Below are 25,558 nucleotides of genomic sequence, written 5' to 3' on the forward strand. Positions count from 1 at the left end.
CTTGCCTGTGGAGGTGGCGCGCGCTCGGCTATCTGGCGGGCCATGCTTACAATCATGCCTCCCCGGTCTTCGCCCTTTTGGGCCGTGTTTTAGGTGGGCGCAACCGAGCCTTGTCCTGTTTCGCGCATTGCGGCGGCCGACGCGTTGGGAAGGGGCGGCAGCCGATCAGTGGGCTGGGCTGGTCTGGGTGGTGACACTGGTGTGGGAGAGGGGTGGAGGTGCAATTAATCGAAAGCAAAGGCGTGAGACGCCCAGGCGATTTCTCGGCCCGCCGGCGACGAGGCCAGCCTTGCCGCCGGCTGCCAAGCTCGCACCAGCCCTCATTGGTGGAGAATCCACGCCAGAGCCGGAACAGGAGACGGTGACGCAGAGCTGTTGTCGAAAAGTCCAGAAGAAACGGTTGCAGACGAGTTTCGCCCTTCTCCTATTCGCCCCAGGAAGGGGCTGGCCCCGGCGCCTATGCCGTGCCGATCCCTGTGGCTCTCGTATCCCGCAACACCGCCCCGAGGAAAACCAAACATCAAACCAATCCTCGGAAGAAACGGCTGCCTTCCCGCCGTCTGCTCAGTTGACCATCTCCTTCTGGGAACCCGCTCGTATCCACCCAAGCCGTTGAATGCTGAGGGGTCGAGGTAGTGGGATGACAAGTGCGGCTTGACGAGGGAAGGACCTTCTCGTTCAACACTAGCACCTCCAAGTTGTTCATCCTGCCATCCGCATTGCCACCGAGAAAGAATACGTCTATGAGGATCGGGGCCAGCTTGAAAGTGTAGACGCTATCATTGCCGAGACCCTGGAAATTGTAAGGACGAGTCGAATGGAATACTTTCACTATCCCATACCTGTGAAGCCGTCAGTACATTACAACCAAGATGCTGCATGAATCGCAAAGAGCCTGCTTGCATGTAGGTAAGGAAACATTCGAAAGAGACACAGAGCCAGACCATTGTCCTGACTCCGCCCGTGTTGTACTGCAAGATAGTCAACTTACCTATTCCAGACCACCCTTTAAATCCTCCATCACCCCAAAGAACGACTTCAGAGTGTCCCGGTTGACGTGACCGTTCGAATATTCGGTCTTGTGATTCGCGAAGACCTTCGGGATCCGGTCATGGCATTGCTAGTGCTCACAAACATTTCGGGATTATGTCGGATGCTATCCATAGTCCTTGCCAGAATGTTTTTGGCAAGCCTGCCGAGAGAGAAATCGTCCTCTTTAATAGTATGCGCCTACCATGGCAGAGCTGCTTGAAGAGATTGATGTTCAGGTGAACAGCGTTACGGGAGTCGTACAGGTCGAGCGTGGACGTAAAGCAATAAAGTTTTGCGTGCCGTTGAGGCCTAGAGTCGAAGCCTTCAGTCGATACTTACAGTTATCCTTCGTACGAAGGTGATCGCCGCCAATGGAGAGTGTTCACATGTCACAAACACCGCTGGCAACAAGCGAAGGCGAAGTTAGGTACTCAGACATGGCAGGATCAACAGAATAGTCTGGGATGAAGTGTTAGAATATTATTTGTCAAAGAGCTTGGATCAAGCGTGATGCTTACCGTCCGTCACAGCCTTGACTAGTTCAATCATGGTTGGCGACGCCATCGTGGGATATGAAATCGCTGTGGCAGAGGCCATTGAGTTCTTGGTAATGGCGCTGACACGGTCTTACTGATTGGCAAGGGCACTCAGGACAGGCAGGGACCACGGGCATCACCAGCGCCGGGTGAACGAGTTGGTGAGCACCATGGATGTCGACGAGCTGACCAAGAGCATCGAAGGGAGTCTGTAAGTGACCGACAGAAGGATGGTCAGGAGGGATGGATCAATTAGCTAGAACGCAGTCATAGTGGCCAGAGCCCAGCCGAGAATGTGGATGGCCTTGATGTCGAACGAAACCAGTACGGTAAACTGATCGTGAGAGTAAACTCGTAGGATGGGGTATGAAGCTCGGTGGGAAGGCAAGGCGACGGGATCAAGGGCGCGAAAGGTTTATATGAGCCGGCACCGTTGTCTTCGCTGTGCCAAGGCCATAGTGTAACCAGTTGAGCAAGTTTGCGCACGATGGATGGTGACAGGATCACCTGTTCCTAATTGAAGCGGGATCTGCCGCAAGCACGGGCTCACAGCATTGACGGATTGAAAGTAACGAGTTGTACAGGAGCAAGACGGTTGTCAGTTTTATAACGATGAGAAGGAGTGTCGTACGAAGACTCGCAGGCGTTGCGAGCCGCGAATCGCGAGCGGAGGCTGAAGTACTACTTTGACGTGGCCGTTTGGATTCCTTTGTACGTTTACGTCCGGATCAAAGCATCCGTTTCCCATGGGCAGAATCATTTGTCTGTTGCAAAGTACCACGGTCCGAACTGGCGATGTTTCAAGACCCTTAGGAGCAGGATCTGCAATGGTGGACAGTACAAGCCATTCCCGTGCAGGGGTTTGGACGATCTTGCCGGAACAACAGATAAAAATGCGGAGTAAGACACAACCACTCCTCAAAGAGGGGCTCTGAAACGGTAGCGACCACTGACATCACGCGGCAAAAACGAAATAGATTGCACTCACTGAACAGCGGGCATTCAGCCTTGGGTGAAATCCATTGCATCCTCGCCCTTGCCAATATCGACTGCGCCGCTCACCTCATTGAAATCCTCCAGCTCTTCACTTACTGTTTTCAACTTCTCCTTTACGCTTGCGACACCTTCAAATCCTACAATGTGTCGAGCAGGCGGGTTGTCGTGGCCTCCAATGGCAGTGAGAGCATGGACCGTTTCCGCAATCAGCAACGCACGTACCGCAGGGTCCAGCATGGGATACAAGGAAGTAATCTGTGAGGACGAAAGGAGATCGCCGGTTGAATGCACGTTGGCCGTGCTGGCGGGAGAAGGACCCTCATCGTCGGCGGACGGGGATGGCTGGTTTGCAAGACCGACGGATCTGGTGTCCAACTTGTCAAGCAAGCCGCTAAAAATCTCGCGGCAAAGAGGGGCGGGATTGACATCGGGCGCATACTCGTCCATCGGAGGAGCCGAGGTAATGCGGTTCGTCAAGACGTTGACTTCCATGTTCGGCTGGATGATGGACATCTTGATGTTGAACGGCGCTATCTCGTAAGCCAAACTCTAAAACGACCTTGTCAGCTTGCGCGCTCCACGGCAATCTTGCGCAGGCTTACATCACAGTATCCCTCGATGGCCCACTGGGCAGCGCAGTACATGCCAAGTCCTGGCGTGCCCAAATGGCCCGTTGTCCCTGTCAGCATGATGATGTGGCCGTTCTTGGCAGCTCGCATGGTGGGCAAAACGGCCTTGATGATATTGACATTGGAGAAGAAGGTCGTCTCGAACTGGTTACGGGCGAGGTTCATGGTCCGCGTCGATTGAGCCAGCTCCTCGACTGTGCCCACGACCGTCTCGCTGGAGCATCCCAGCAGCACGTCGACCTTGTGGAAGGCATCCACGGCTTCGGCGACGGCGGATTGACACTGGCCGATGACTCTAAGGGCCATCTGTCAGCACGAAAGTCTAAATCACATGACGCGGAATGTAGAAGCAGGGCATTGATAAGCAACGGCTTACCTGGCATCCAGGCTCACGACGCGCAGCCTCTCCTTCCAGCGCTCCTGGTCGCCCTCGGCGCCGCTGACCTTGTCGAGGAAGCTGCGGAACTCCTCGCTGCGGCCGCTCTCGCGCTCGAACTCGGCGGGCAGCACGCCGGCGACGACGTAATCGCCGTGGTCGAGGATCTGGGTGGCCAGGGCGATGCTAATGGGCGAGGTGCCATTCGTCAGGAACCAGACGCGCGGGGCATTGTGCGGTGGGAATCGCGGAGACCGAGGCCGAGCGGGACGGTGCTGTTGCGACGATGCGTCGGGCGCTGCATCCTGCGGCGGCGAAGCCATTGGTGCGCAGTCACGAGCGATGGGGCGCCTGCGGGGGGTGTGGGCGCATGGTGCCGGCGCGTGGAGCGTGGGGAGGATGGAAGAGAGGGAGACGCGACGCGGAGATGCGACAGCTCCGCGCAGTCACCAGCCGAGGCCGAGGCCGAGCGACATGACGCAGCTCGCTCGTCCCCGGTAACAAAACCATGCGCCTGTCCGCAAAGCGAGCGCCCTCTCGCTGCGCTGCATCATGTTCTCCTGGCGATGCGCCCGTCGCTCGCTCTTCACCGCGTCCCATCCCCGCCGCAATGCTTCCCGCAGGAGCATCCCGATCCCGAAATTCGACTCCGCGCCGTTCCCCGTCGTAGACTCGTGTCCGTCGCCGACATGCAGTTGTCGCCCCATGCCCGCCTTTCCCGACGGCCTGGAGATAGACCACAAGCAGAATCTTAACGGCACAATGGGCGCCTACGCTGAGCAAATCCTCATCGCGACTGGCAAGGACGACTGGAAAAGCCGGATAGAAGAGGAAGACGACGCACACTTCCAGCGCCAGGTCAAGGACGTGCTTGGAAGGAAAGGAGAGCTCTGCGATGTGCGTCTCCATGGTCTATGAGCACGGCGCGCGATGGGGAAGCGCATCCTGGGGAGCAGACGAGCAGACGAGCAGACCCAAGCCTATGCCTGTACACGCTCCCCTCTCCCGCGCGCCGCATGCTCCGCATCTGATGCGTGCTAACTGTGGGCCTGTAGCCTTACCATAACGTCCTGATCACGAATGTATCTTTTCCCGGCGCATCAAAATCGTCCGAGTCTGCGTCCGCATACCTTTTCCCGAGCTTCAAGTACATACCCTCGATACCGCTGGCCGGAGACTCGGTCAAGAACTTCATACGGGGCTTCGCGAAACCAAAGCAGCTCCACAGGATGCACAAAGATGTGCTCTCGCCGGAGGAGCAGGCCAAGCTGGTGCGGCACGAAGAGCTTCAAGACAAGTTCGCGCGTGTCCGGGACGTGGACGAGGTGCTGGTGCTGATTTGCGGACATGGCGGACGGGACGCTCGGTGCGGCATTCTCGGACCGCTCTTGCGCCAAGAATTCGAGGACAAGCTCAGGGCGAAGGGAATAGACATGCGGCCGCAGCCGGATCTGGAGCAGCACCACGGAAATGCGCTGTCGGCGAGCGTTGGCTTGATCAGCCACATTGGAGGACACAAATACGCGGGCAATGTCATCATCTACATCCCGAAAACATTGAAGGAGGCCGGACACCCATTGGCCGGGAAGGGCATCTGGTATGGCCGGGTTGGTCCCGAGCAAGTCGAGGGAGTCGTGGAGCAGACAATCGTGCAGGGCAAGGTTGTCAAGGACCTGTTTAGAGGCGGCATCGAGGACAACGATGCCAGGACCATACTTAGATTATGACGGTAGACTTAGACCTTGGCGGTGTGGGCCGCGGCGGTAGGGCTGAAATACGCTTCCGCCGAACGCTCCGCCCGTGAAGCTTCTCTTCACTCACCTTCAACAAATCCCCGCCTCCGACCGCCGTGAATGCCGCGCCTCCTCCACGCCTCGCTCCGCCCCAACCCCGGCGTCCTCCTCGTCCTGGGCGGCAGCGCCGCCGCCGGCTTCGGCTACCGCCACTGGACCAATTCCAAAGACGCGTCGTCGTCGTCGTCCGCCGCCGCCGCCGAATCCGCGACCCTGCACCCCCTCCGCTTCGCCCACTACGCCATCGCCGACCGCGCCCCCGTCTCCTCCACCAGCACGCTCTTCACGCTGCGCGCCCGCGACGGCCCCGCCACGGCGCAGCAGGACCTGCGGGACATCTGGGCGCGGTGCGTGTGGAGCGTCGAGGCGAAGCAGCCGCAGCTCCAGATCGCGCGCGCCTACACGCCCCTGCCTCCTCCCACAACGACGACCGACGACGAAGAAACGGATGGCGGCACCACGGACGCCTCGCAGCTCCGCTTCCTCATCCGCCGCGAGCGCGCCGGCGAGGTGTCCAACTACCTGCACCGCCTGCCGCCCGGCGCCGCCGTCGAGCTGCGCGGCCCGCACGTCGCGTTCGAGATCCCCGACGACGTGACCGAGGTGCTGTTCCTGGCGGGCGGGACGGGCATCGCGCCCGCGCTGCAGGTGGCGCGCGCGTTGCAGATGAGGGAGGGGCGAGAGGCGTCGCGGATGCGGATACTGTGGGCGAATCGGCGGAGGGAGGATTGCGCGGGTGGGAGGAGCGACGACGATGTTGCTACGCAGGGCTCCGGGTGGGGAAGCTGGCTGGGGTGGGGGAGTGGGAAGAAGGGGCGGAAGGAGCAGGATGCTGGGGTGCCGACGGCGACGACGACAACGACGACTGGCGGTGAGGATGGGCTCGTTGTGAGGGAGATTGACGCTTTGAAGCGGCGCGCGGGCGCTGCCCAGCAGCGGCTTGCTGTCGACTACTTTGTCGATGAGGAGAAGACTTTCATCCAGCCGTCTCACGTTGCGCGGCATCTGCAGGAGGCGAGCAAGTCTGGGGAGAAGAGCCCTGGATCACGGCTCATCCTGATCTCTGGTCCTGACGGCTTCTTGGACTACTGGGCTGGTCGGAAAATATGGGCCGAACAGGGAGAAGTCCAAGGCCCACTCCGAGGTGCCCTCTCCAAGATGGACCTCAAGGGCTGGAGAGTGTGGAAGTTGTGAAGGCCACTCATCCCCGGAAATAGAGTGCGATGGTGAGCTCGCTCCAAACCGAAACAACACGTCAAAGCCTCCTCACTCTCCGTCTGTATGATCTTGTATGATTCTCAGCATACCTCCGGTGGACACACAGCTAAGATCAAGTGCTGATCTGCGTCTGGCATGGGCGTTCGGGAATTCCGACATGTGGGTAGAACCTGTACAATCTGATCCAATACTTTAGACCCATTAACAATGAATCCTTCCGTTCTGGAGAGACCATCTTCTTGATCCTCTATCGTCGAATTCTCGTCAACGGCGATAGGTGGTAGGCCGGTCATCGGACTTGCCGAGTCATGATGCCGCGTAACCTTTCCGTAAGGAGAAATGAGCGACTAACCCACCTACAGAGGTACTGCGGGACTACTTGCAAGCTCCAGACCGGCAGCGGAATTCCTCCCGCTGCACTGGTAATCACCGTCCCGACCTCGCAGAACGTACATATCGGCGCATCCCCTGCTTTGACCATGCTCTGCGCCGGTTTCCATCCTCTCCCATACCGCCTTGTCCTCAATCATGGCCCAGAGTGAGGATATCGAGCGACCGGACACCGGCGGGCACAACGAGAAAACCAATGGCGTGATCACGTCCGCGGCCGCGCAAGCGCCAATCGACAATGAAGCCAGGCCCGATGTCTTCTCATCCACCGTCCAGGAGATCCTGTTTGTGTCGGTGGCGACCATGGCTATTGCCATGTCGTCCCTTCTCAATGGCGCCATAACAGTCCTCACGTCGCAGGTTCAAACTGACCTGGGCATGACCACGGCCGAACTAACATGGCTGGCCGGTTCATCCTCGTACGTTACGAGATGACGCATTTCACAGAGGCTCCTCGCTGACTGTTGTCTCCAGGCTGGCTTCTGGCTCGTTCCTGTTGTTCTTTGGTCGATTGGCTGACCTCTTCGGCCGAAAGACGCTCTTCATCGGTAGCATGGCCCTCTTCGCCGTCTTCGCCCTGGCCGCCGGTTTCTCCCAGACGCCTCTTCAGATCGACATCCTCAATGGTGTCATGGGTCTCATGTCGGCCGCCTCTGTTCCTCCAGCCCAAGGCATGCTGGGCAACATCTACCAGCGGCCCTCCAAGCGGAAGAACAAGGTCTTCGCCTGCTTCAGCGCCGGCAACCCGATGGGCTTCGTCTTCGGCAGCATCTTCTCCGGCATCGCCACGCAGCTGTTCAACTGGAGAGCCAGCTTCTTCCTCCTGGCCATCATCTACGTCGTCGTCGTAGCCATCGCGCTGTTCTCCGTCCCAGTCGATCACACGCAGAAGGAGAAGATGTCCGTGCAGGCGCTCAAGAAGTTCGACGTCGTCGGCACCATCCTAACGGTTGCTGGCATCGGCCTGTTCTCCGGCGCACTGAGGTAACGTCCGCCACCTCCACCCCTCTCCCACCCACACACTAACACGCCCCCCCTCCCAGCCTCGGCTCCGACGCCCCGCAAGGCTGGAAAACGCCCTACGTCCTCGTCCTCCTCATCCTCGGCGCCCTCCTCATCCTCAGCTTCGTCTACTGGGAGCGATGGTGCGCGCACCCGCTCGTCCCGATGAGCATCTGGCGCGACCGCGACTTCTCCCTCGTCATCAGCGTACTACTACTCGGGTTCCTGGCGTTCCCCATCATGGCGTTCTGGATCGCGCTGTACATGCAGAAAGTGCGGCACTACTCGGCGCTGCTCGTCGCCGTGCACATGCTGCCCATGGCCATCGGCGGGATCGTCGTCAACGTCGTCGCGGGGCTCGTCATGCACCGCGTCTCCAACACGCTCCTCATGGCCGTCGGCGCCACCGCCTACGTCGCCTCCTTCCTGCTCATGGGCCTGCAGCACGCCGACAGCTCGTACTGGGCCTTCACCTTCCCCGCCCTGCTGCTCGCCGTCGTCGGCGCGGATTTCGAGTTCTGCGTCGCGAATATGTACGTCATGTCCAGCTTGCCGCCGGCGCAGCAGAGCGTCGCGGGCGGCATCTTTCAGACCGTCACGAAGCTGTGCGTCACCATCGGGATGGGCGTCAGCACCGCGGTTTTCGACGCCGTCGAGGCGAGGGGGCTGGCGACGAGCGGGTATTACAGGGACGACCCGATCGAGCCGTATGCCGCGACTTTCTTGTACTGTGCGGGCATCGCGGCTGTGGGGATTCCGCTGTGCGCGTTTTTGAGGATCGGGACGCAGGGGCATGCTGGGGCGGAGGGGGAGAAGAGCGCGACGGGGAGCGAGAGCGGCGTGGGTGGGGGCAATGCGAGTGCGGAGAGTGTGGTCATGCGGGAGGAGGATGAGGCGAGGGGGGACGGGGAGAGGGAGAAGCTGAAGGAGGACGTCTGAGATGTTGGTACTGAGCCAGGGTTGTTCAGATGATGTCAGTTACAGCAGCTCCCTATGAAAGCTCAAAGTTCTCTACACACGTTCTCAACAACCACCTCCACCACTTCCGACTCGTGACCGTGGACCCCACCATTATCCACCCACCTCGCAAACGCGAAAAGGGAGCTCCGCCGCTGCCGATCCCACCTCACCCACATCCGCCGCCTGCACCTCTGGCTCCTCTCGCACCGCAGCAAGACGACGATCCCCCGCCGCAGCCGTGCGTGACGTTGGTGAACTATATTCGACCTGGACTGGGGCGCCGGGCGTCAGCCAGAAGCACGCGGATTGCACGGATGTTGGTGATGTTGGCTGCGGGGTGGAGGCGGGGCGGAATCGTGGGCCGGAGTCCTTGCTCTACTGTAGAAGCTGCGACGGTGCACCAAGAGGAGAAGGGCGGCGATGTTGGTGGGTCGGTGGACGTGAGGTTGTGGTCTGAAAGGCGTCTTGGCAGATCTGTTGGTGTAGACCACCCCCCGCATTGGCAGGTCCAGCTGGGCAAGAACTGGACGCATTTGTGTAGTATAAACACTTACATCTGCGTCCGGATAATCCCTTCAGCTGCCCGTGTAGAAAGGCTGTCTAAATTCGCATTTACGTCGGAATATTTGCTTCAGCTGCCTACATAAAAACGGCGCAGCATTCGTTGGACGAAACCGGAGGATTTAGTCTCATTCGATGTTCTTGTCGTCCAGGATAAGTCGAATGCGCTTCCAGACTAGGTACCTGCCCAGGCATTTGAACGCACGGGTTACCTCAATCATCATCGTCCAGCACTTTAGCTGGCGTTCGGCCTGAACAGCCTCCTGCCAACGGACAACTGGCTCCGGTACGTTCTGCTTTATCGTGAGAGTAGTTTTGTTAAGCTTAATAGCGCGAGGCTTCTCCGTAGTCGCTCACATGGCCTTTAGGTCCGGCATGCCCAGGAGACGTGACAACCAGACTGCAAGATCGTACACGTAGCTCTCGTCATTTCGGAATCCTCACCATCCAGGCCACTGAGGACGACCTCCGCTGTCTCTTTAGTTAAGCCGTTGTTTCGTTGGCAGCGGTGTACTCGCTAGTGATAATGAAAGCCTGCACGTTAAGGCTGTGGCGGGGCGAGAGGGTCAACGCCTTAAGCTTCTTTAATATCGTCAATTGTTGAGTACTGCGCATGGTGGAGACCAAGAGAGCGAGCTTACCTTGAGCTTAGCCGGCCTGCCTGGCTTTGGCTTCGTGAGAACAGAAACAGCGTCGTTCTGGTCGAAGACGTTAGATAGTGCAGAGAAATGCACAGGTATATCTGGGTGAGAATCGCGCATGAATGGTAGGTAGAGCTCTCTATTATCTGCCTACTTCTACCAAGTATCCCAGGCCTTCTTCGGTTTTGTTTCTTCTTTCTCTATGCCAAGCCATCTCTTCTCGCGTTGTGGATAATCAAGTGTGTGATCTGAGGCTGAGACGACAAAATCCGCACGGAAAAGACAGAACCCGTAGGACGCCCACCAATCAGTCCATAGCGACAGGGCTGTGCTCTATCTGAGTATAGTTGATGGTCGTACGGCCAGCCTTCTTGTTGTTCACGAAGGACTGGAACGACAGAGTTCCCTGATCCGTGTTCAACTTCATCTCAACCTTGTATTCGAGGTTCATGACCCACATCTGAAGGTCCTTGTTGTAACGTCTCTCGGCCTTCTCAATGTCCACTTTCTTGAAGTGAATCTTGACCTCGCCAACGCTCTCAAGGCAGGGATCGTCGTAATACTCGGGAGGATCGTCGCGGCAGCAGCAGAACAGCCTTATAGTGCAGTAATGTAGATCGTGATCAGCGCCATCGATGACCCCAGGGCAGGCGAGCTTGAAGGTAGCAGTGGTGTTCGAGTCAATCATCTGGCCCTAAAGTTACATTGTCAGATTCATGTATTAAAAAGAAAGAATAGACAATCTCATACCTTAGAGAGAGCCCAATGCATCCTACCCCTGCAGAGCTTCTTTCCGGAGAACGTGCCAATGTAGGCCCTGCTCTCAGGATCGATGCCCTTCCTGAATTCCCTGTTCACGGTATAGCCGTAGTGGCGGCGGGCCTGACGGTAAAGTGGAGTGAGGCCCTCAAGGCCACGTAGAGCCGCACCACGGACAACGGTGGCCTGGCACTGAGGGGGACAGGTAAGCTTGATTGAACCGTTCTGCATGCACCAGATCTGCATGCACTCGTTCAGGTAATCCGAGTCGCCGAAACCACCGACCAGGATGACACGGTCGATCTCGTGCTGGTCCTTCTTTGCCTTTTCTGCTTGGGAATTGACGAGTCGAATGATATCCTTGATCACAGGATCAAAGAAGCTCTTCATGTCGTGCCTGGAGGTCGTCAGCGAGAGGACTAGTTGTTGACTCAGGGCATACATACCAGGTCAGGTTGACTACAGCCTCGTCGTTGTCATAACGAGCAGAAGAGGGGGCATCCATGGGCATGTGGTCGACCTCGATGTACTTCTGATCGTCGCGGCCAAGTAGCTTGCTGCCAAACGACTTCTTCTGCGCCTCAAAAGACCTCATGAAAGCGCTACCAGCACCACGCTTCTTCTGGGAGAGGGAGGTGTAGGCGTCGCCGAACTTGTTGACCATCCACTTGTTGAAGTTGCGATCGATGTAAGTAGAACCACACTTGGCGCCTACGCCTACGCAGAGCTCCTGGAACTGGAGGCGAGGAGTGGTCTCGAGGATGGTGTAGGTGGTGATGTCCACGGTGCCTCCGCCGCAGTCGCAGATCAGAACATTCTCACCGGGGCTGATGGGATCAATGGAAGCGGAATCGAGGTGAGGCTTGAGAGCAGCCAAGGCGGCAGCCTCGGGCTCGGGGATGAGGTTCACCTTGTCGAAGTTCCTGGAGCCAAAGCCAGCGTCAAGCGCAGCCGACCTGGTGGCATCCTTCGCCGCATCACTCCAAATGGCCGGGACGGTGATCCAGCATTCGACTGGCGTAACGGCGTACACCTCAGGCGAGAACTTCTTGCTGAGGACGCTCACCATGTACTCATATAGGCCCCTGAGATAATCGCAACAGACCTGGTTCGCGGTCTTGTTGTCAGGTAGCTTCAGCATGCCTTTGCCGAAGAGATCTTTCAGGGCAGGGTCATCCAGCTCGGTTACAGCGGTGCCACGATCGAGGAGGAGTTTGGTCCACACGTAAGACTCCATATTCGGAGTGACAGCAAAGCCCCACTTGTCGACATAGAAGTTCTTGTTCTCGGATGCGTAGGCGATCTTGGTCGGGACCTTGGAAACGGTCTCGGACGTGCCAGGCCACTGGTTGATGACCTCGATCTTGTCGATGCTGACCTCATTCGAAGTGACGTAGCTGATCCCTGTGCGGCTGTTAGCTATGAATTTTCGGAGGCCGATTCTCTTAATACAACAAAGCGAGGGAGTTGAAGATCATATCCGGACATTCTTGTTGATAGATATTCCGCACATTCATGTCCGGACATACGCTTCAACTGCCCAGGCTTCAGGGTTCGCAATTGCAAGCACAAGCCTTTGAGATTGACCTGGCAGGCTTTGAGGTGAACGTGAGAAGTGGGTATGTACATACCAGAGAATGTCGTGCCGTAGTCAAGGCCGACGATGATCTTCAAGCGGCTGTCCGCCATGGTGGGTTGCGCGAGCGGGTAGGTCAGGTCGGTGAAAGGTGGTGGTGTCGGAGGTAGAGGCAGATATTTTGTGGCGCAAGGTCCAAGAGTCGGTGCCTGGACCCTGAGAAAAGCTGGACCCTGGGAAAAGCGGGCGAGTATCTCCCGGCTTCCGATGTGGAAGTGGCGGGTCGGGTCGCTCCTTCCCAACCTGCCGTTGTAGATTCTGGCACCTTCCAGCGGCAGCCTGCGCTCATGAAGACAGCTTCGATTCTGCACGCGCTTTGAGCACCCCACCAACAACTCCTTCTACACTTCTACAGAATGGAGTCGATCAAGGCCGCCGCGGCAGCCATCCTTAGGCCCAAGCAACCTTTGGCTGCGACGCCATCCACCTCACCTGACAAGCTCGATCTCGAACCGGGCGGCAACCCAGACAAGAAACTCGACAAAAAACGTGGTTGGGACCTCGACAGCGGCCATAGCGGCGAATGCGACAGGAACCATGACGAGGAACTTGGCATGAGCCGTGATGGTGAGGCAAGCAAACGATCAACTGACTCACTTGAGCGGGAGATTCGCCAGCTGCAGCGTCACATCAACGCTGCAGTAGCCGAACGTGACGAAGAGATAGCTTTGACGAACAAATTCGCCAGGACTCTTAAGAAAGAAAGATCCGAGAAAGCTGCCGTCGAGGAAGAGATGCAGAAGACGAAGAAAAAGAATTTGGCATTGGAGAACCAGAACGCTCTTCTCGACCACGAGCTCAAGAAAGTTCAAGACAAGCTGGACTTTACCGTTGTAGACTTGAGGAAGGCACAGCTCAACTCGTTCAAGCAAGCTCAGACAGGGTGGTTCGTTCAAGAAGACGCCGAAATTCACCATACCATCAGCCAACTCTACAAGGATGTCCGGATGTGGGCCAAGGCGTACGGTGTCAAGTCCCTGGAGGCACACCGCAAGCTTTTCTTCGATGCCAACAAATATCTCAGTCAGTCCATATCCAAGGTTGCCTTCTTCAACTCGTGGGATGAGTTCTTTACCTTCAAACACCCGTTTCTCATCCTGGCGGCTCTGGTGTCCGACATTCTCAGCACCTACATCTTCGAGGACTATTTCTGGATATTCCGCAATCCCGGTGATCCTAAAGATCATGGAGAGCGCGCAGACGCCTTGAGGGATACCTTTTCCCAACTTCGCAAGAGTAAGTCGTCAAACCAATTGATGGCCACAAGCCCAAATGCTAAAGTGATATAGACAACGCTGTTGACGCACACACGTGGCGCGCCCTACTCTTCAGAACCGTCTTCCCGGAGCCGGAGAACTCTAAGCTAACCATCTGGGGCGAGTTTCCAATGGACAGTTATGCGAAACTTGTAGACCATTTTACGGGCTACATCTCTCACGGCGCCGCATCTGCGTTTCTCCGGGAAATGGGACAGGATGAAAAACAGAAATGTGACTTGGAGCTCCAGTATCTAATCCATAGGGCGATAGTGCTCTTCTCTCGTCTAAAGATACAGCGTGCGGACTACGTATGGAACGAGCCTTTCCCCTCTCTCCGCACCGACTTCGACGTACACTCGCCGAAAATGGCAGCCGACCGCCTCGTTAGGCTGGATGATGAGGAAGACGAGTCATGCAATGGCAAGAAGATCAAGATTGTTGTGAGCCCGGCAGTCCAGAAGTTCGGAGACAGCAACGGAGAGAACTTTGAGAATGGCCGCTTCATTAACAAGGCCGTTGTCTTTCTCGAGGCCTGAGACTCTGGCCAAACGATGGTCGTACATACAAACTTGCCCTTCAGATGATCGACACACCTTTGGTACAAAGTGGACGCTGCTATCCGGACGCCAATGTCTTGCACGCATTCGACCATTGGACTTTGGCGCGAAGAAGACATAGACCCAGCCACGCTATCACAAACGTCTACATTCAAGGGTATCTTCTCCCAGCAAGCTTGATGACACTTCAAACGAGTTGCCATCCCTTCTTCCAACATGCCCATGGCGGACTAAACTCTTTTCTTTACTCCTTTTCCTTGCGGTTGATGAGATTGCGGACGTACCTCAAGCTACACATAGTAGCGGCCATGGCTAGAGGTACTTTCTGCGCACGATCTCACCACCTATTGTTTTCAACCATACATTCCCAACTTCAGCCTGATCACCGAACACAGGGGAAAGCATGAGCTCCATCACTCGCGGCTTTTTGGGGATATGGGAAGGCGGAAATCATAATGTGTTGCGGTGACAAACAGCGAAAAATTCCGACATCTTGATTCTTTGCTTTTCGATCTCCTTCATCCAAGCCGTCACAGACGTACAAAAGTTAGATTAATAGTCTCAATCCCAGCACGATCTTGAAATAATCTCCCGTTTTCCGTAGTGCAATGTGATAACTCTGAATGATCTGCTTGAATTCACCAGAGCGGACTCGAGTGCAACGAAATTATCCGGTGCGTCGCTAAAAAGACTATCCGGCAAAACAGCATGCATACACGGTAGTTGAGCAGACCACTCCACAGACTTGTAATGGGGGGTTCGTCAGACGTTGTCGTGCCAGAATGACCGGTGCGCTGGGACCTGCCAGCAGGCCCGAAGTAGTCCTTTCAAAAGCCAAGGTAATGTCGGGATGTCGATATGGAAGGCGGGCGAATGGAATCATGTAAAACAATTCGTGTGACCAAGTGGAAAAGCAGGAAAGCGGTGGAACACCCAAAAGGTTTGTGGCGGAGACGAGCTTCTCTTGAGTGGGCGATGTAATGGCTCGGGGTCGGTCGCCATTACTCCCACTGTTACGCTTTCACACGCCGAGCGCTCGCCCTTCGGAGTCATGGACCAACGCCTCCATCCCACTCCCACTTACTGACCTGAAAAAAAAGAAGGGCACTGCCAGCGACATCAGCCTCTCTCATCTCAGCAGCCCATCGTCCAGACAACCCCGGGCACAAAAAAACAAAAAAAAAAAAAACAAAAAAAACCACTCAAGAAGACACACCCAACGCCCAACCCACCGCAACAGCACTCCACCAGCCCGAACGCGACCGAACACACTCAATCCGACGACGTAAAAAGCATATGGAAGCGCAATGTACACGCATACATACGGGCCAACGGGGAAGCGAGAATTAAAAGCCGAGAAGCGATGAAGTCCCATTAAAGCCCCCGCATGATCTGAGACAAGGGTAAACGGACACACTAAGCGGTCTGCAGGAGAAGACTCCGAAACCGAGGAGAGGGACGGAAAAGGGGAAAGAGAGAGAGGGAGAGCTTGCCGCCTTTGGCCAAAAAACAAAAAACAGGTACGACATATCTTTTCCCTCAAACGGTCCAGTAAGAGGCAAGCTCAATTAGCTCGTCCTTTGCCAAGAGCCAAGATGATTGTCCCGAGAAAGTGTGCGGGATGAGGTGGAGGGCGTACACAACGTACGTAATGCCCGGCTTTACCTTTTTCCCCAACTGCTACTCACTTAGGTACCATCGCGTACTATTACCCCCTCTCAGTGATGACGTATCACGGCATTGGCGATACTTCAAGAAGCTGCGTGGAATCAACACACATCACGGCTGGAGACTTGACTGGATCGTCGGGATGGTCGTATTGCGGTGGTAAACAGCAAGCATTTCTAGGCTATAAACTCTGCTAAAAGGGTCGTCATCCGCCATAAACACCGCCTTTTGCAGCCGTGTCCTTGCTCGCCTACCACACGCACGCGAAATGATTAACGCACGCTTGTCCTCTGCCACCTCCACCAGTGTAAAACAAACCACCCAAAGTTCTTGACCGCCATTTTGGTAAGAGATGTAGAGCACGCACGAGGGAGAAGGCGTAGCCAAGGCCGAGCGAGATTATCGTTCGGAGGCATGCCGTCGTCATGAATTCCATTGCACCCAAGCCTTTGCTGTAGCAACCGATCAGTACAGGTCATCGCCAGCCGGAGGGTCGCGTCACACACCTTAGAAGCACTTGCGGTGGACAATGGAGGGACCGCTCTCGTCGTACTCCTGCTTGGAGATCCACATCTGCTGGAAGGTGGAGAGGGAGGCGAGAATGGAACCACCGATCCAGACGGAGTACTTGCGCTCCGGGGGAGCGATGATCTTGACCTTCATCGAGGAGGGGGCCAGGGCCGTGATTTCCTTCTGCATACGGTCGGAGATACCGGGGTACATGGTGGTACCACCAGACTAGACAATTGTTAGCGCTGCGCTAGAGACCGCTAGGATGAGCAAAAACTTACCATGACAATGTTGCCGTACAGGTCCTTCCTGACATCGACATCGCACTTCATGATGGAGTTGAAGGTGGTGACGTGGATACCGCCAGACTCGAGGCCGAGGACGGAGGGCTGGAAGAGAGCCTCGGGAGCGCGGAAACGCTCGTTGCCAATGGTGATGACCTGACCGTCGGGAAGCTCGTACGACTTCTCGAGCGAAGAGCTCTGGCTGGCAGTCTGGATCTCCTGCTCGAAGTCGAGGGCGACGTAGCAGAGCTTCTCCTTGATGTCACGGACGATTTCACGCTCGGCGGTGGTGGAGAAGGAGTAACCACGCTCGGCGAGAATCTTCATCAGGTAGTCGGTAAGGTCACGACCAGCCATGTCGACACGGGAGATGGCCTGGGGAAGGGCGAAACCCTCGTAGATGGGGACAACGTGAGTGACACCGTCACCGGAGTCGAGGACGATACCGGTAGTACGACCGGAAGCGTACAGCGACAGAACGGCCTGGATGGAGACGTAGAAGGCCGGGGCGTTGAAGGTCTCGAAGACGATCTGCGTCATCTTCTCACGGTTGGACTTGGGGTTGATGGGGGCCTCCGTCAGCAGGACGGGGTGCTCCTCGGGCGCCACACGCAGCTCGTTGTAGAAGGTGTGGTGCCAAATCTTCTCCATGTCGTCCCAGTTGGTGACAACACCGTGCTCGATGGGGTACCTCAGGGTGAGGATACCACGCTTCGACTGTGCCTCATCTCCGACGTACGAATCCTTCTGACCCATACCAATCATGATACTGTGCCGTGCGTCAGTGGGCGGTGCGATGCGGGGTTCTCGAACAGGTGGACATACCCATGGTGGCGAGGACGGCCGACAATGGAGGCTGCAGCGCACTCAGCAAAATGTTCTCATCGCAGAAAAGAGGCTGCGGCACGCTGGACACAACGGGCAGAAGTGCGCCGTCGCGTCCAGGCCGGCTGGAGGCGGGGGAGACTTACGGAAGACGGCGCGGGGCGCATCGTCACCGGCGAAACCGGCCTTGCACATACCCGAACTGGGAAAGGGTCAGCTCAGCTCTGTGGGATGCCATTTGCGCCCGGGCGGCGGGAGCGGATGGCGATGCGGCGCGTCGCGGGCGGTGGTGGTCGCAGCCAGGAGGCTGGCAACCCCACACGCGCGAGGAGCGGGCGGCAGTGCAATTCTTACCCATTGTCGATGACGAGGGCCGCAACTTCTTCTGCAGACAGCCAGAGGGGTTAGCATGCGATGAAACCAGGGCAGCTGGAGCGGCCTCGCCGACGCCGAGGGCGCGGGCGGTGTTGTCAGGAGGCGCTGGGCGGGGTGTCATCGTCGTACCTTCCATTGTGAGAGATTAAGAGGATGTAGGGATGAAAGGTGAGGGAGCTGGTTGAGAATTAAATGCGAGGAGGCGCGGCGAAGGCGGGGGGCAGCAGATGGCGGACTGCTGGATGAGGTCGGGGGATGGATGTCGTTGACGTGGAGTTGAAGGGAAGAGCGGTCTCACGGGCAGGACAGCTGGGCACAGGTTCTGTGCGGGAGGCGAGGCCGTGCTAAATAAGCGGATACCCAACGTGCATTCCACTTCAGGGGACGGCGAACTGGCCTGCACGCTGCAGCTGTAATGACCACGGCGCGCTCTGATTGACTGACGGGCTGCCTGCACTGCATCCGCCTGCGCGCCGTCTTTATAGCTGGCACTCGCAGGCAGCACAATTCCTGCGACGCCGGCTGCGCTGCGTCCACGCGTCTTGCCCGCCACCGCTGACAACGCGCTCTTGGCAGCTGGCGGCGACCAGGCAGCCCTTTGCTTACCGCCCACGCCCTGCCCGCAGCTCCCGCCCACCGCCCACGCTCGCTGCGCGCAATACCCACTGCGCCCCCAGCCCGCAATTCCAGAAGCCGCCAAGAATAGCTCGCAGCCCCTTTCCGCCGCGAGCACGACTCCCCAACGCTCCTGATTGACGCGCCCCGGCCCATCGTAATTATGACCGGTCACGTGCAAGTGAGGGGCAGCGCTGCCTGAGCTGTGATGAGACGGGCGGCAGCAGGGAGCGGACCACCACCGGCGGGACCATCTCCAGGGGCGGGCTCCGCTGCGTCCCACGGCGCTGCGCTGCTGTCCGCCCGCCCGCCAGATGCTCCGCGATGTGCTTATCCTCCGATGTTGCCACTGCCAGCCATGCTCGCGGTGCCGCTATCTCTTCGTGATAGGGCCGCCGGCATGCCGCTATTTCGTGTGTGCGCGCCGCGCCGGGCGCCCAGCGTCGGCAGAGCTGGTCGAAGGCCGCCGAAGCCGATCGCTTCTTCCCGCGCCTTCGTCATCGGCAACAATTTTCGCAAGGCGCCTTTGATATAGCTGCTCGCCTGTCCGCCGTGCATTCCTCCACCATTTTCCGCTCCCCGCCCGCAATTACGCCTACTCTGCCGCAATCTCGATAGACTACCGCCGCCATGAACGATCCGCGCCTGAACAATCTCCTGCGATGGGGCGTCGAGAACTCCGAGGCCACGCGCAACGACCCCGCGCTCGCCGGTGAGCAGCCCAAGAGCAACATCACGCCCGAGATGCTGGCCGCGCTGATGGGCGGCCCGTCCGACGCCGAGCTCATGCGCGAGAGCATGCGGGCGATCACGTCGGAGGAGACGGATCTGGAGAACAAGCTCACCGCGTTCGACAACTTCGAGCAGCTGGTCGAGCAGATCGACAACGCCAACAACATCGAACCGCTGGGCCTGTGGAAGCCGCTGCTGTCGCAGCTCGAAAGCGAAGAGGCCGAGCTCAGGAGGATGGCCGCGTGGTGCGTTGGCACGGCCGTGCAGAACAACGTCAAGGCGCAGGAGAAGGTGGGTCTTTTTCCCTATCGTGTGTACACCGTTTAGGGGGGCCAGTGGCTAACGGATGACGACAGCTTCTCGAACACGATGCTATCCCGACGATCGTCAAGCTGGCCGTCGGTGAACCTAATCAGGCCGCCCGCAAGAAGGCAATCAACGCTCTGTCTTCCGCAACGAGGAATTTCCAGCCCGGCCTTGACGCCGCTCTACAGCACTTGCCGGATTCGTACCACGGAGGAAAGAAGCTGGATGCTACGTCTATGGAGGATGTCGATTCCATAATCACAAAGATGCGCGAGGAGAATGCAGCAACGGCATAGAGCGAGAGCAATCACGAAAATCACGCATGGTTCGGCGTTGGATGGGAAAATGCTCGGATTGAGGTTCGAGGGATCAGCTTCTCCATGAAGAGGGATACGGCGTTTAGGGTCAAGACGGGCAAAACAGCTCATAGACGGGTGGTTCATGTTATCGGATGGCATCGGGTATCATGGTTCTACGAAGGAATTAACGCGACTCTGCGGAGTCTCTGCTACCCTTGATCATAAACATGTTATGCACTCATGGCCAAATGGACGCCCCAGCTGCCCATTCACTGCTGCAATGATAAGCGAACCGACCTGTATCTTCCTGTGCTTGGCCCCAACGTAAAGATGCCTGTGACCATCAGCGCGACGACCCCACATTGAACAGACAGTCCGAGAGACCTTACTAGACCATATCTCCTCCTATTATTGTCAAAGGCGCTGTCCATCTCCCGCCGCCACTTTCTTTTTCGAGACCCGGTTCCCACATTCGAGACTTGGCTCCCGCATGGGAGCTGGTTCCCTCGCTCTAGACCTTATTCCCACAAAGATATTCCCACCTACAAGCACCCCATTACCAACCCCACCAAATCCACAAAAGCCTCCCTGCTCATCTCCTTCCTCTCAAATCCCATCCCCACAACCACCAGCCGCTTCTCATCGGGATCTTTCGTCGCGATTGTGCTAGCGACTTGCGCCGCAACAAGCTGCCCCGCCGTGTCGCGCTCTGGCACCGTCCCACCCAGCACTGTTGTCGCAGTCAAGTGTGACATGGGGAGAAGGTCGAGGCTGGAGGCGGGGTCACCATCTTCGAAGGAGGTAGGCGGGGCGGCGGCGGAGAGGGGGTCGGCGGTTGGGTGGTCGAGAGGAACATGGACCTTTTATGCGTGAAAAATGTAACCGTCAGCACCACGTAATGAGGAGGAGAAACGAGCCTCCGGAATGGAGGCGGCGGGGGTGTGGAGGTGAGGAATGGGGCTGCAGGGCTTGCTGTCCGTACCCAATGCGCCAGGCGTCCGCCCTGCACGATGGTCACCATGATCTTGTCGGCGAACCGCACCACCATGACGTCCGTGTGCACGCCGTCCACCTCGCCGGCGGCGGTGCGCGTGCTGGCGGGGAAGGCCTCGGGGGTGACTGGGAAATCCGGCATGCTGGAACTGCTTGCTTGCTCTGCGACGGACCGTCTCGGCTTTCTCGTTGGCGAACTCGGGCTCGTCGTCGTCGTCGTCGGCGTCTGTTGCTGGATTTCTTGAGACGCGCCCAAGCTCTAGGCGTCGAGCTTCGCGCTGGCTGGCTGGCGGGCGGGCATCGGCGTTTGCATGGGCTCAACCACCGAAGGCGGTGAATTGAGCTCGGGCCATGCAGCGCCGGCAGGGGAGCGGGCGCGAGAAAGACACAGCCAGTCATTTGCCGGTGGGCCCGCAGAGGACCGGCCAGGATTATTTCCGCCCGCCGCGTCCGACCCGACTTTTTTTCCCCAGAGCTTCCCTGCCGCGACGCGAAATATTGTCTGCGACACCGAACAACCCTTTCGGCCCTGTCCAGGATCTGCCTCGCCGCTCGTTCACCATGGGCAAGTTCGTACCCCGCCAGCGGAAGCACAAGCACCGCGTGCGCGAGGAGGAAGAGCGCCAAAAAGCCGCCGCCAAGGTTGGCGTCGCATCTGCTGGCGATGCAAACGCGGACGTCATCTTGCCGCCCGGCAAGGCGGAGAAGGAGGAGAAGAGGAACATGATGAGGGACGAATTGCGTGCGCAGCAGCCGCAGAGCAAGATCAGCGCGAAAAAGCAGAAAAGGATGGACAAGTACATTGTAAGTCCCCGGAAGGCTGGCGACCGAGGATGCGATTGCGCATGCGCTGGGCTTTTGGTGTTGGAGAAACATGGGGGAAAATTGCTAATTAGCTTTGGCGCAATAGGACAACAAGCTTAAGAAGGAGGAGAACCTGGACATCATGAAGAAGCTTGCCGAGTACAAGACCGATACCAGCCTGATGCAGAGCGCGAGACAGCTCAGTCACATCAGCAAATCCAGACGAGAAATCATTGCCCGGGCGGCACGGGAGAAGGAAGCTGGGATTGATATCGAGAAGAACGACACCATCCTCAAGGACGTATCGAGGCCAGAGAAGAAGGACCTGGGTTACCATACCGATTCCGACGAAGAGAACGATGAGAAGGTCGCGCACACTCAGAAGAGAGCAACAAACGGAACTGTTGCGGCACCCAAGCATGAAGAGGAACAGACCAAGGAGGACAAACCCACGGCTCCTGCGGCTGCTTTCGGAAGTGGATTGAAAAGACCTCTGGAGCTGGACGAGGATGGAAGACCGGTGATCAAAAAGAGAAAGAGGGCAGCGAAGCCAGCTTTGAAGTTTACGCCCCCTCAGGTGGAGCCTGAATGGGAAGGTTTCAGCTCAGAAGGAGAGGGTTCTGCTGATGATGACGACCGCAGTAGTGCTAGCGGTTGGAGTGCAGTATCGGATGAAGAGGATGGCGCGGAGGATGAAGATGAGGAGATGGCAGAGGGGTCAGATGATGAAGATGAGGATGAAGGGAGCTCAGACGAAGAGGAATCGGACGAGGAGTCCGAAGAAGAATTCGATGAAGCGAAGAATCAGGAGAAGAAAGAGAGATCCTCAGCATTCAAAGCCTGGGCAACAGCCGAGAGAAACAAAACGGTCGGATATACCCCTTCGACTAACATTGAAGCACTTCCTCGATTGCCAGCAAAGCCTTTCCAACCTCGAGCGTTTGAAGAAGATCCTCTACCACCGGAATTGGCGACAAAGACGGCGACCGATGCCTGGAGGAAAGCGTACAGTGTAACGGTGGAGCGGCCTGAGGATGTCCAGGAGGGTCGTTTGAAGCTCCCTGTCGTGGCCGAGGAACAAAAGATCATGGAAGCAATCCACAACAACGATGTTGTTGTCGTTTGGGGAGCGACAGGTAGTGGAAAAACTACCCAGGTGCCACAATTCTTATTCGAAGCCGGATACGGAGATCCGAAAGGTCCAACACCGGGCGCGATTGGCGTCACACAACCTCGACGAGTTGCGGCGGTCAGCATGGCCAATCGCGTGGGGCAGGAACTTGGAAGCTCTGGTAAGAGGGTTGGCTACCAGATCCGTTTCGATTCTTCCACAGGGGATGATACAGCCATCAAGTTCATGACGGACGGTATCTTGCTCCGCGAAATTGCTCAAGACATCCGCTTGCCTGGCTACTCTGCCATTGTCATCGATGAAGCACACGAACGTAGCGTCAACACCGATATTCTCATCGGGATGATGAGCCGTATTGTCGATTTGAGACGAAATCTTATGAAGGAAGACCCCAAGGTCAAACCTCTTAAGCTAATTATCATGTCTGCCACTCTCCGCATTTCCGACTTCACCGAAAATACACGTCTCTTCAGAAATGGCTCGCCCCCGGTGCTCAAGGCAGAAGGGAGGCAGTACCCAGTTACGGTCCATTTCGCAAGGCGAACCAGGATGGATTACGTTGAGGAGGCGTTCCAAAAGATCAAGCGAGGTCACAGGAAACTGCCACCTGGCGGGATGCTTGTGTTCATGACTGGTCAGAGTGAGATCACCACACTGGCTAAGCGGCTGAAGCAAGCATTCCCATCAACACAGGGAGCAGAGGTCAAGCAGCCTCCGGTTCGTATCTCTGCCGCTGATGCCCCGCTCGAGGCTGAAGACCTCGAAATCGGTGACGAAAACAACCCGGACGACTACGACGATGGCTCTGATGCGGAATCAGAGATCCACGGCCTCGATGACGATGACGACAAGGAGTTTGATGTTGCAGAAGACGGCGAGGAGACACAAACGCTGAAAGTGCATGTGCTCCCGTTGTATTCGCAATTACCCACAAAACAGCAGATGAGAATATTCGAGTCCCCACCAGATGGCTCGCGCTTGATTGTCCTCGCCACCAACGTTGCTGAGACCAGTTTGACAATCCCCGGGATCCGGTACGTCTTTGATTGCGGCAGGTCCAAGGAGAGAATATACGACCAAACTACAGGCGTCCAGAGCTTTGAGGTTGGCTGGATCAGCAAAGCCAGCGCAGACCAACGTGCCGGTCGTGCCGGTCGTACTGGACCGGGTCACTGCTACAGATTTTACTCGTCTGCTGTGTACGAGAGGGATTTCAAGGAGTACGCGGAGCCTGAAATCCTCCGGACCCCCATCGAGGGCCTGGTACTTCAACTCAAGAGCATGGGTATCCACCAGGTGGTCAACTACCCGTTCCCCACACCTCCGGATAGGCAGCAGCTTGCGAAAGCAGAGAAGCTGCTGCAATACCTTGGCGCTATTGACGGTGACGGGAAGATTACCTCTCAAGGCCGACAACTTTCCGTATATCCGCTCACTCCGCGCTTTTCACGCATCCTGCTGGTTGGCCAGAACCACGGTCTGGCGGCCTATGCCATCGCTCTTGTCTCTGCTCTCGCGGTTCCCGACGTGTTCATCCCGGAAAATCTACTCAACCTTGCTTCGCAACAAGACGAGGACGATCACATCAGAACCCACGCAGACAACGTTGAGGATGAGGCGAAGGAAAAGCGGCGAAGAGCATACAACGGCGCCCACGCCAGCCTATCCAAGCTCGACCGCACCAGCGACGCCGCCAAGCTCCTCGCCGCCATCTGCGCCTTCGCCGCCGAGAGCAAGCGGTCGCCGGAAGACTTCGCCTCGGCCATGTTCCTGCGGCTCAAGGCGCTGCAGGAAGCCACGCAGCTGCGCCAGCAGCTCACCAACATCGTCCGCAAGGAGAACCCGCGCTGCGGCCTCGCCAGTTACGAGCCCACCCTGGCGCCGCCCACAAAGGACCAGATGGCCAAGCTCAACTACATGGTCGCGGCCGGCTTCGTCGACCTCGTCGCCCAGCGCGCCGACACCTGCCCGGACGTCACCGCCGACCTCCCCGCCCGCAAGCCCAAGCGCGCCACCGACGTCCCCTACGTCACCCTCTTCCCCTCGCTCGACCGCCGCCTGTCCTCCTCCTCCTCCGAACAACAACAACAACAGCAAGACCCCTTCGTCTTCATCCACGCCTCCTCCGTCCTCGCCCACCTCCCCGCCAAATCCCTCCCGCAATACATCATCTACTCGCACCTCCAACGCGCCGCCCCCTCATCCGTCGGCGCCTCGACCATTCCAAAAATCCGCATGCACCCCCTCTGCCCCGTCACCGGCGCCCAGCTCACCGCCCTCGCCAGGGGCACCCCGCTGCTGCGCTGGGGCAAACCCATCGGGAAGGTCGTCGACAAGGGGCGCGACGCCGCGGATGGCTTGGAGAGGCGCGAGTGCTACGTCGTTCCTAGCTTGGTTGGGGGAGCGGGGAGGGGGTTGGGCTGGCCGTTGCCGGCGAGGCGCGTGGTGCAGCGGAGGGAGGGGGGTGGGAGGGGGTGGGTTGTGGTTGGGGATGCTTGATGAATGGATGGATGGGTGGATGGGTGGATGGTCGAGGTTGTATGTGTGTGTGCTTGTTCTGAGACGCTTTGGAAATATTGTGGACATCCGAGATGTGGGCGGGAGGGTATAAATCTTATTTCTGGTTGCGAGCAGGGGAGGAAAAAAAAAAAACCATGTTGTTGTGAGGCA

General features: G+C 57.5%; 9 protein-coding genes across 9 annotated transcripts; 6 read left to right on the top strand and 3 right to left on the bottom strand.

The window, feature by feature from the left end:
• Positions 1–2,570: 2,570 nt before the first annotated feature.
• SLS55_001713 (uncharacterized protein) lies at positions 2,571–3,892 on the bottom strand (the record flags this gene model as incomplete). The annotated part of the gene is made up of 3 exons (XM_066773203.1): positions 2,571–3,113; positions 3,167–3,488; positions 3,570–3,892. The coding sequence occupies 3 exons, from the start codon at positions 3,890–3,892 to the stop codon at positions 2,571–2,573; spliced, it is 1,188 nt and encodes a 395-aa protein (XP_066635770.1).
• A 382-nt stretch (positions 3,893–4,274) lies between these two features.
• AIM32 (Altered inheritance of mitochondria protein 32) lies at positions 4,275–5,296 on the top strand (the record flags this gene model as incomplete). The annotated part of the gene is made up of 2 exons (XM_066773204.1): positions 4,275–4,466; positions 4,625–5,296. 2 exons carry the CDS (start codon positions 4,275–4,277, stop codon positions 5,294–5,296), a joined length of 864 nt encoding a protein of 287 aa, XP_066635771.1.
• Positions 5,297–5,422: 126 nt separating this feature from the next.
• Positions 5,423–6,556, top strand: SLS55_001715 (uncharacterized protein; the record flags this gene model as incomplete). Its single annotated transcript, XM_066773205.1, has 1 exon — positions 5,423–6,556. The coding sequence occupies one exon, from the start codon at positions 5,423–5,425 to the stop codon at positions 6,554–6,556; it is 1,134 nt and encodes a 377-aa protein (XP_066635772.1).
• Positions 6,557–7,108: 552 nt separating this feature from the next.
• Positions 7,109–8,911, top strand: SLS55_001716 (uncharacterized protein; the record flags this gene model as incomplete). The annotated part of the gene is made up of 3 exons (XM_066773206.1): positions 7,109–7,389; positions 7,445–7,954; positions 8,014–8,911. 3 exons carry the CDS (start codon positions 7,109–7,111, stop codon positions 8,909–8,911), a joined length of 1,689 nt encoding a protein of 562 aa, XP_066635773.1.
• Positions 8,912–10,441: 1,530 nt separating this feature from the next.
• SLS55_001717 (uncharacterized protein) lies at positions 10,442–12,582 on the bottom strand (the record flags this gene model as incomplete). The annotated part of the gene is made up of 4 exons (XM_066773207.1): positions 10,442–10,828; positions 10,885–11,290; positions 11,340–12,297; positions 12,525–12,582. The coding sequence occupies 4 exons, from the start codon at positions 12,580–12,582 to the stop codon at positions 10,442–10,444; spliced, it is 1,809 nt and encodes a 602-aa protein (XP_066635774.1).
• Positions 12,583–12,885: 303 nt separating this feature from the next.
• Positions 12,886–14,324, top strand: SLS55_001718 (uncharacterized protein; the record flags this gene model as incomplete). The annotated part of the gene is made up of 2 exons (XM_066773208.1): positions 12,886–13,765; positions 13,819–14,324. 2 exons carry the CDS (start codon positions 12,886–12,888, stop codon positions 14,322–14,324), a joined length of 1,386 nt encoding a protein of 461 aa, XP_066635775.1.
• Positions 14,325–16,520: 2,196 nt separating this feature from the next.
• On the bottom strand, positions 16,521–18,143 carry ACT1 (actin; the record flags this gene model as incomplete). The annotated part of the gene is made up of 6 exons (XM_066773209.1): positions 16,521–16,751; positions 16,805–17,576; positions 17,633–17,663; positions 17,779–17,834; positions 17,987–18,017; positions 18,137–18,143. The coding sequence occupies 6 exons, from the start codon at positions 18,141–18,143 to the stop codon at positions 16,521–16,523; spliced, it is 1,128 nt and encodes a 375-aa protein (XP_066635776.1).
• A 1,109-nt stretch (positions 18,144–19,252) lies between these two features.
• On the top strand, positions 19,253–19,956 carry FES1 (hsp70 nucleotide exchange factor fes1; the record flags this gene model as incomplete). The annotated part of the gene is made up of 2 exons (XM_066773210.1): positions 19,253–19,645; positions 19,711–19,956. 2 exons carry the CDS (start codon positions 19,253–19,255, stop codon positions 19,954–19,956), a joined length of 639 nt encoding a protein of 212 aa, XP_066635777.1.
• A 1,557-nt stretch (positions 19,957–21,513) lies between these two features.
• Positions 21,514–25,387, top strand: ECM16 (putative ATP-dependent RNA helicase DHR1; the record flags this gene model as incomplete). The annotated part of the gene is made up of 2 exons (XM_066773211.1): positions 21,514–21,756; positions 21,863–25,387. The coding sequence occupies 2 exons, from the start codon at positions 21,514–21,516 to the stop codon at positions 25,385–25,387; spliced, it is 3,768 nt and encodes a 1,255-aa protein (XP_066635778.1).
• Between the last annotated feature and the right edge of the window lie 171 nt (positions 25,388–25,558).

The sequence above is a fragment of the Diplodia seriata genome (assembly GCF_021436955.1).
Source record: "Diplodia seriata strain FDS-637 chromosome Unknown scaffold_2, whole genome shotgun sequence".
NCBI classification, from domain to species: domain Eukaryota; kingdom Fungi; phylum Ascomycota; class Dothideomycetes; order Botryosphaeriales; family Botryosphaeriaceae; genus Diplodia; species Diplodia seriata.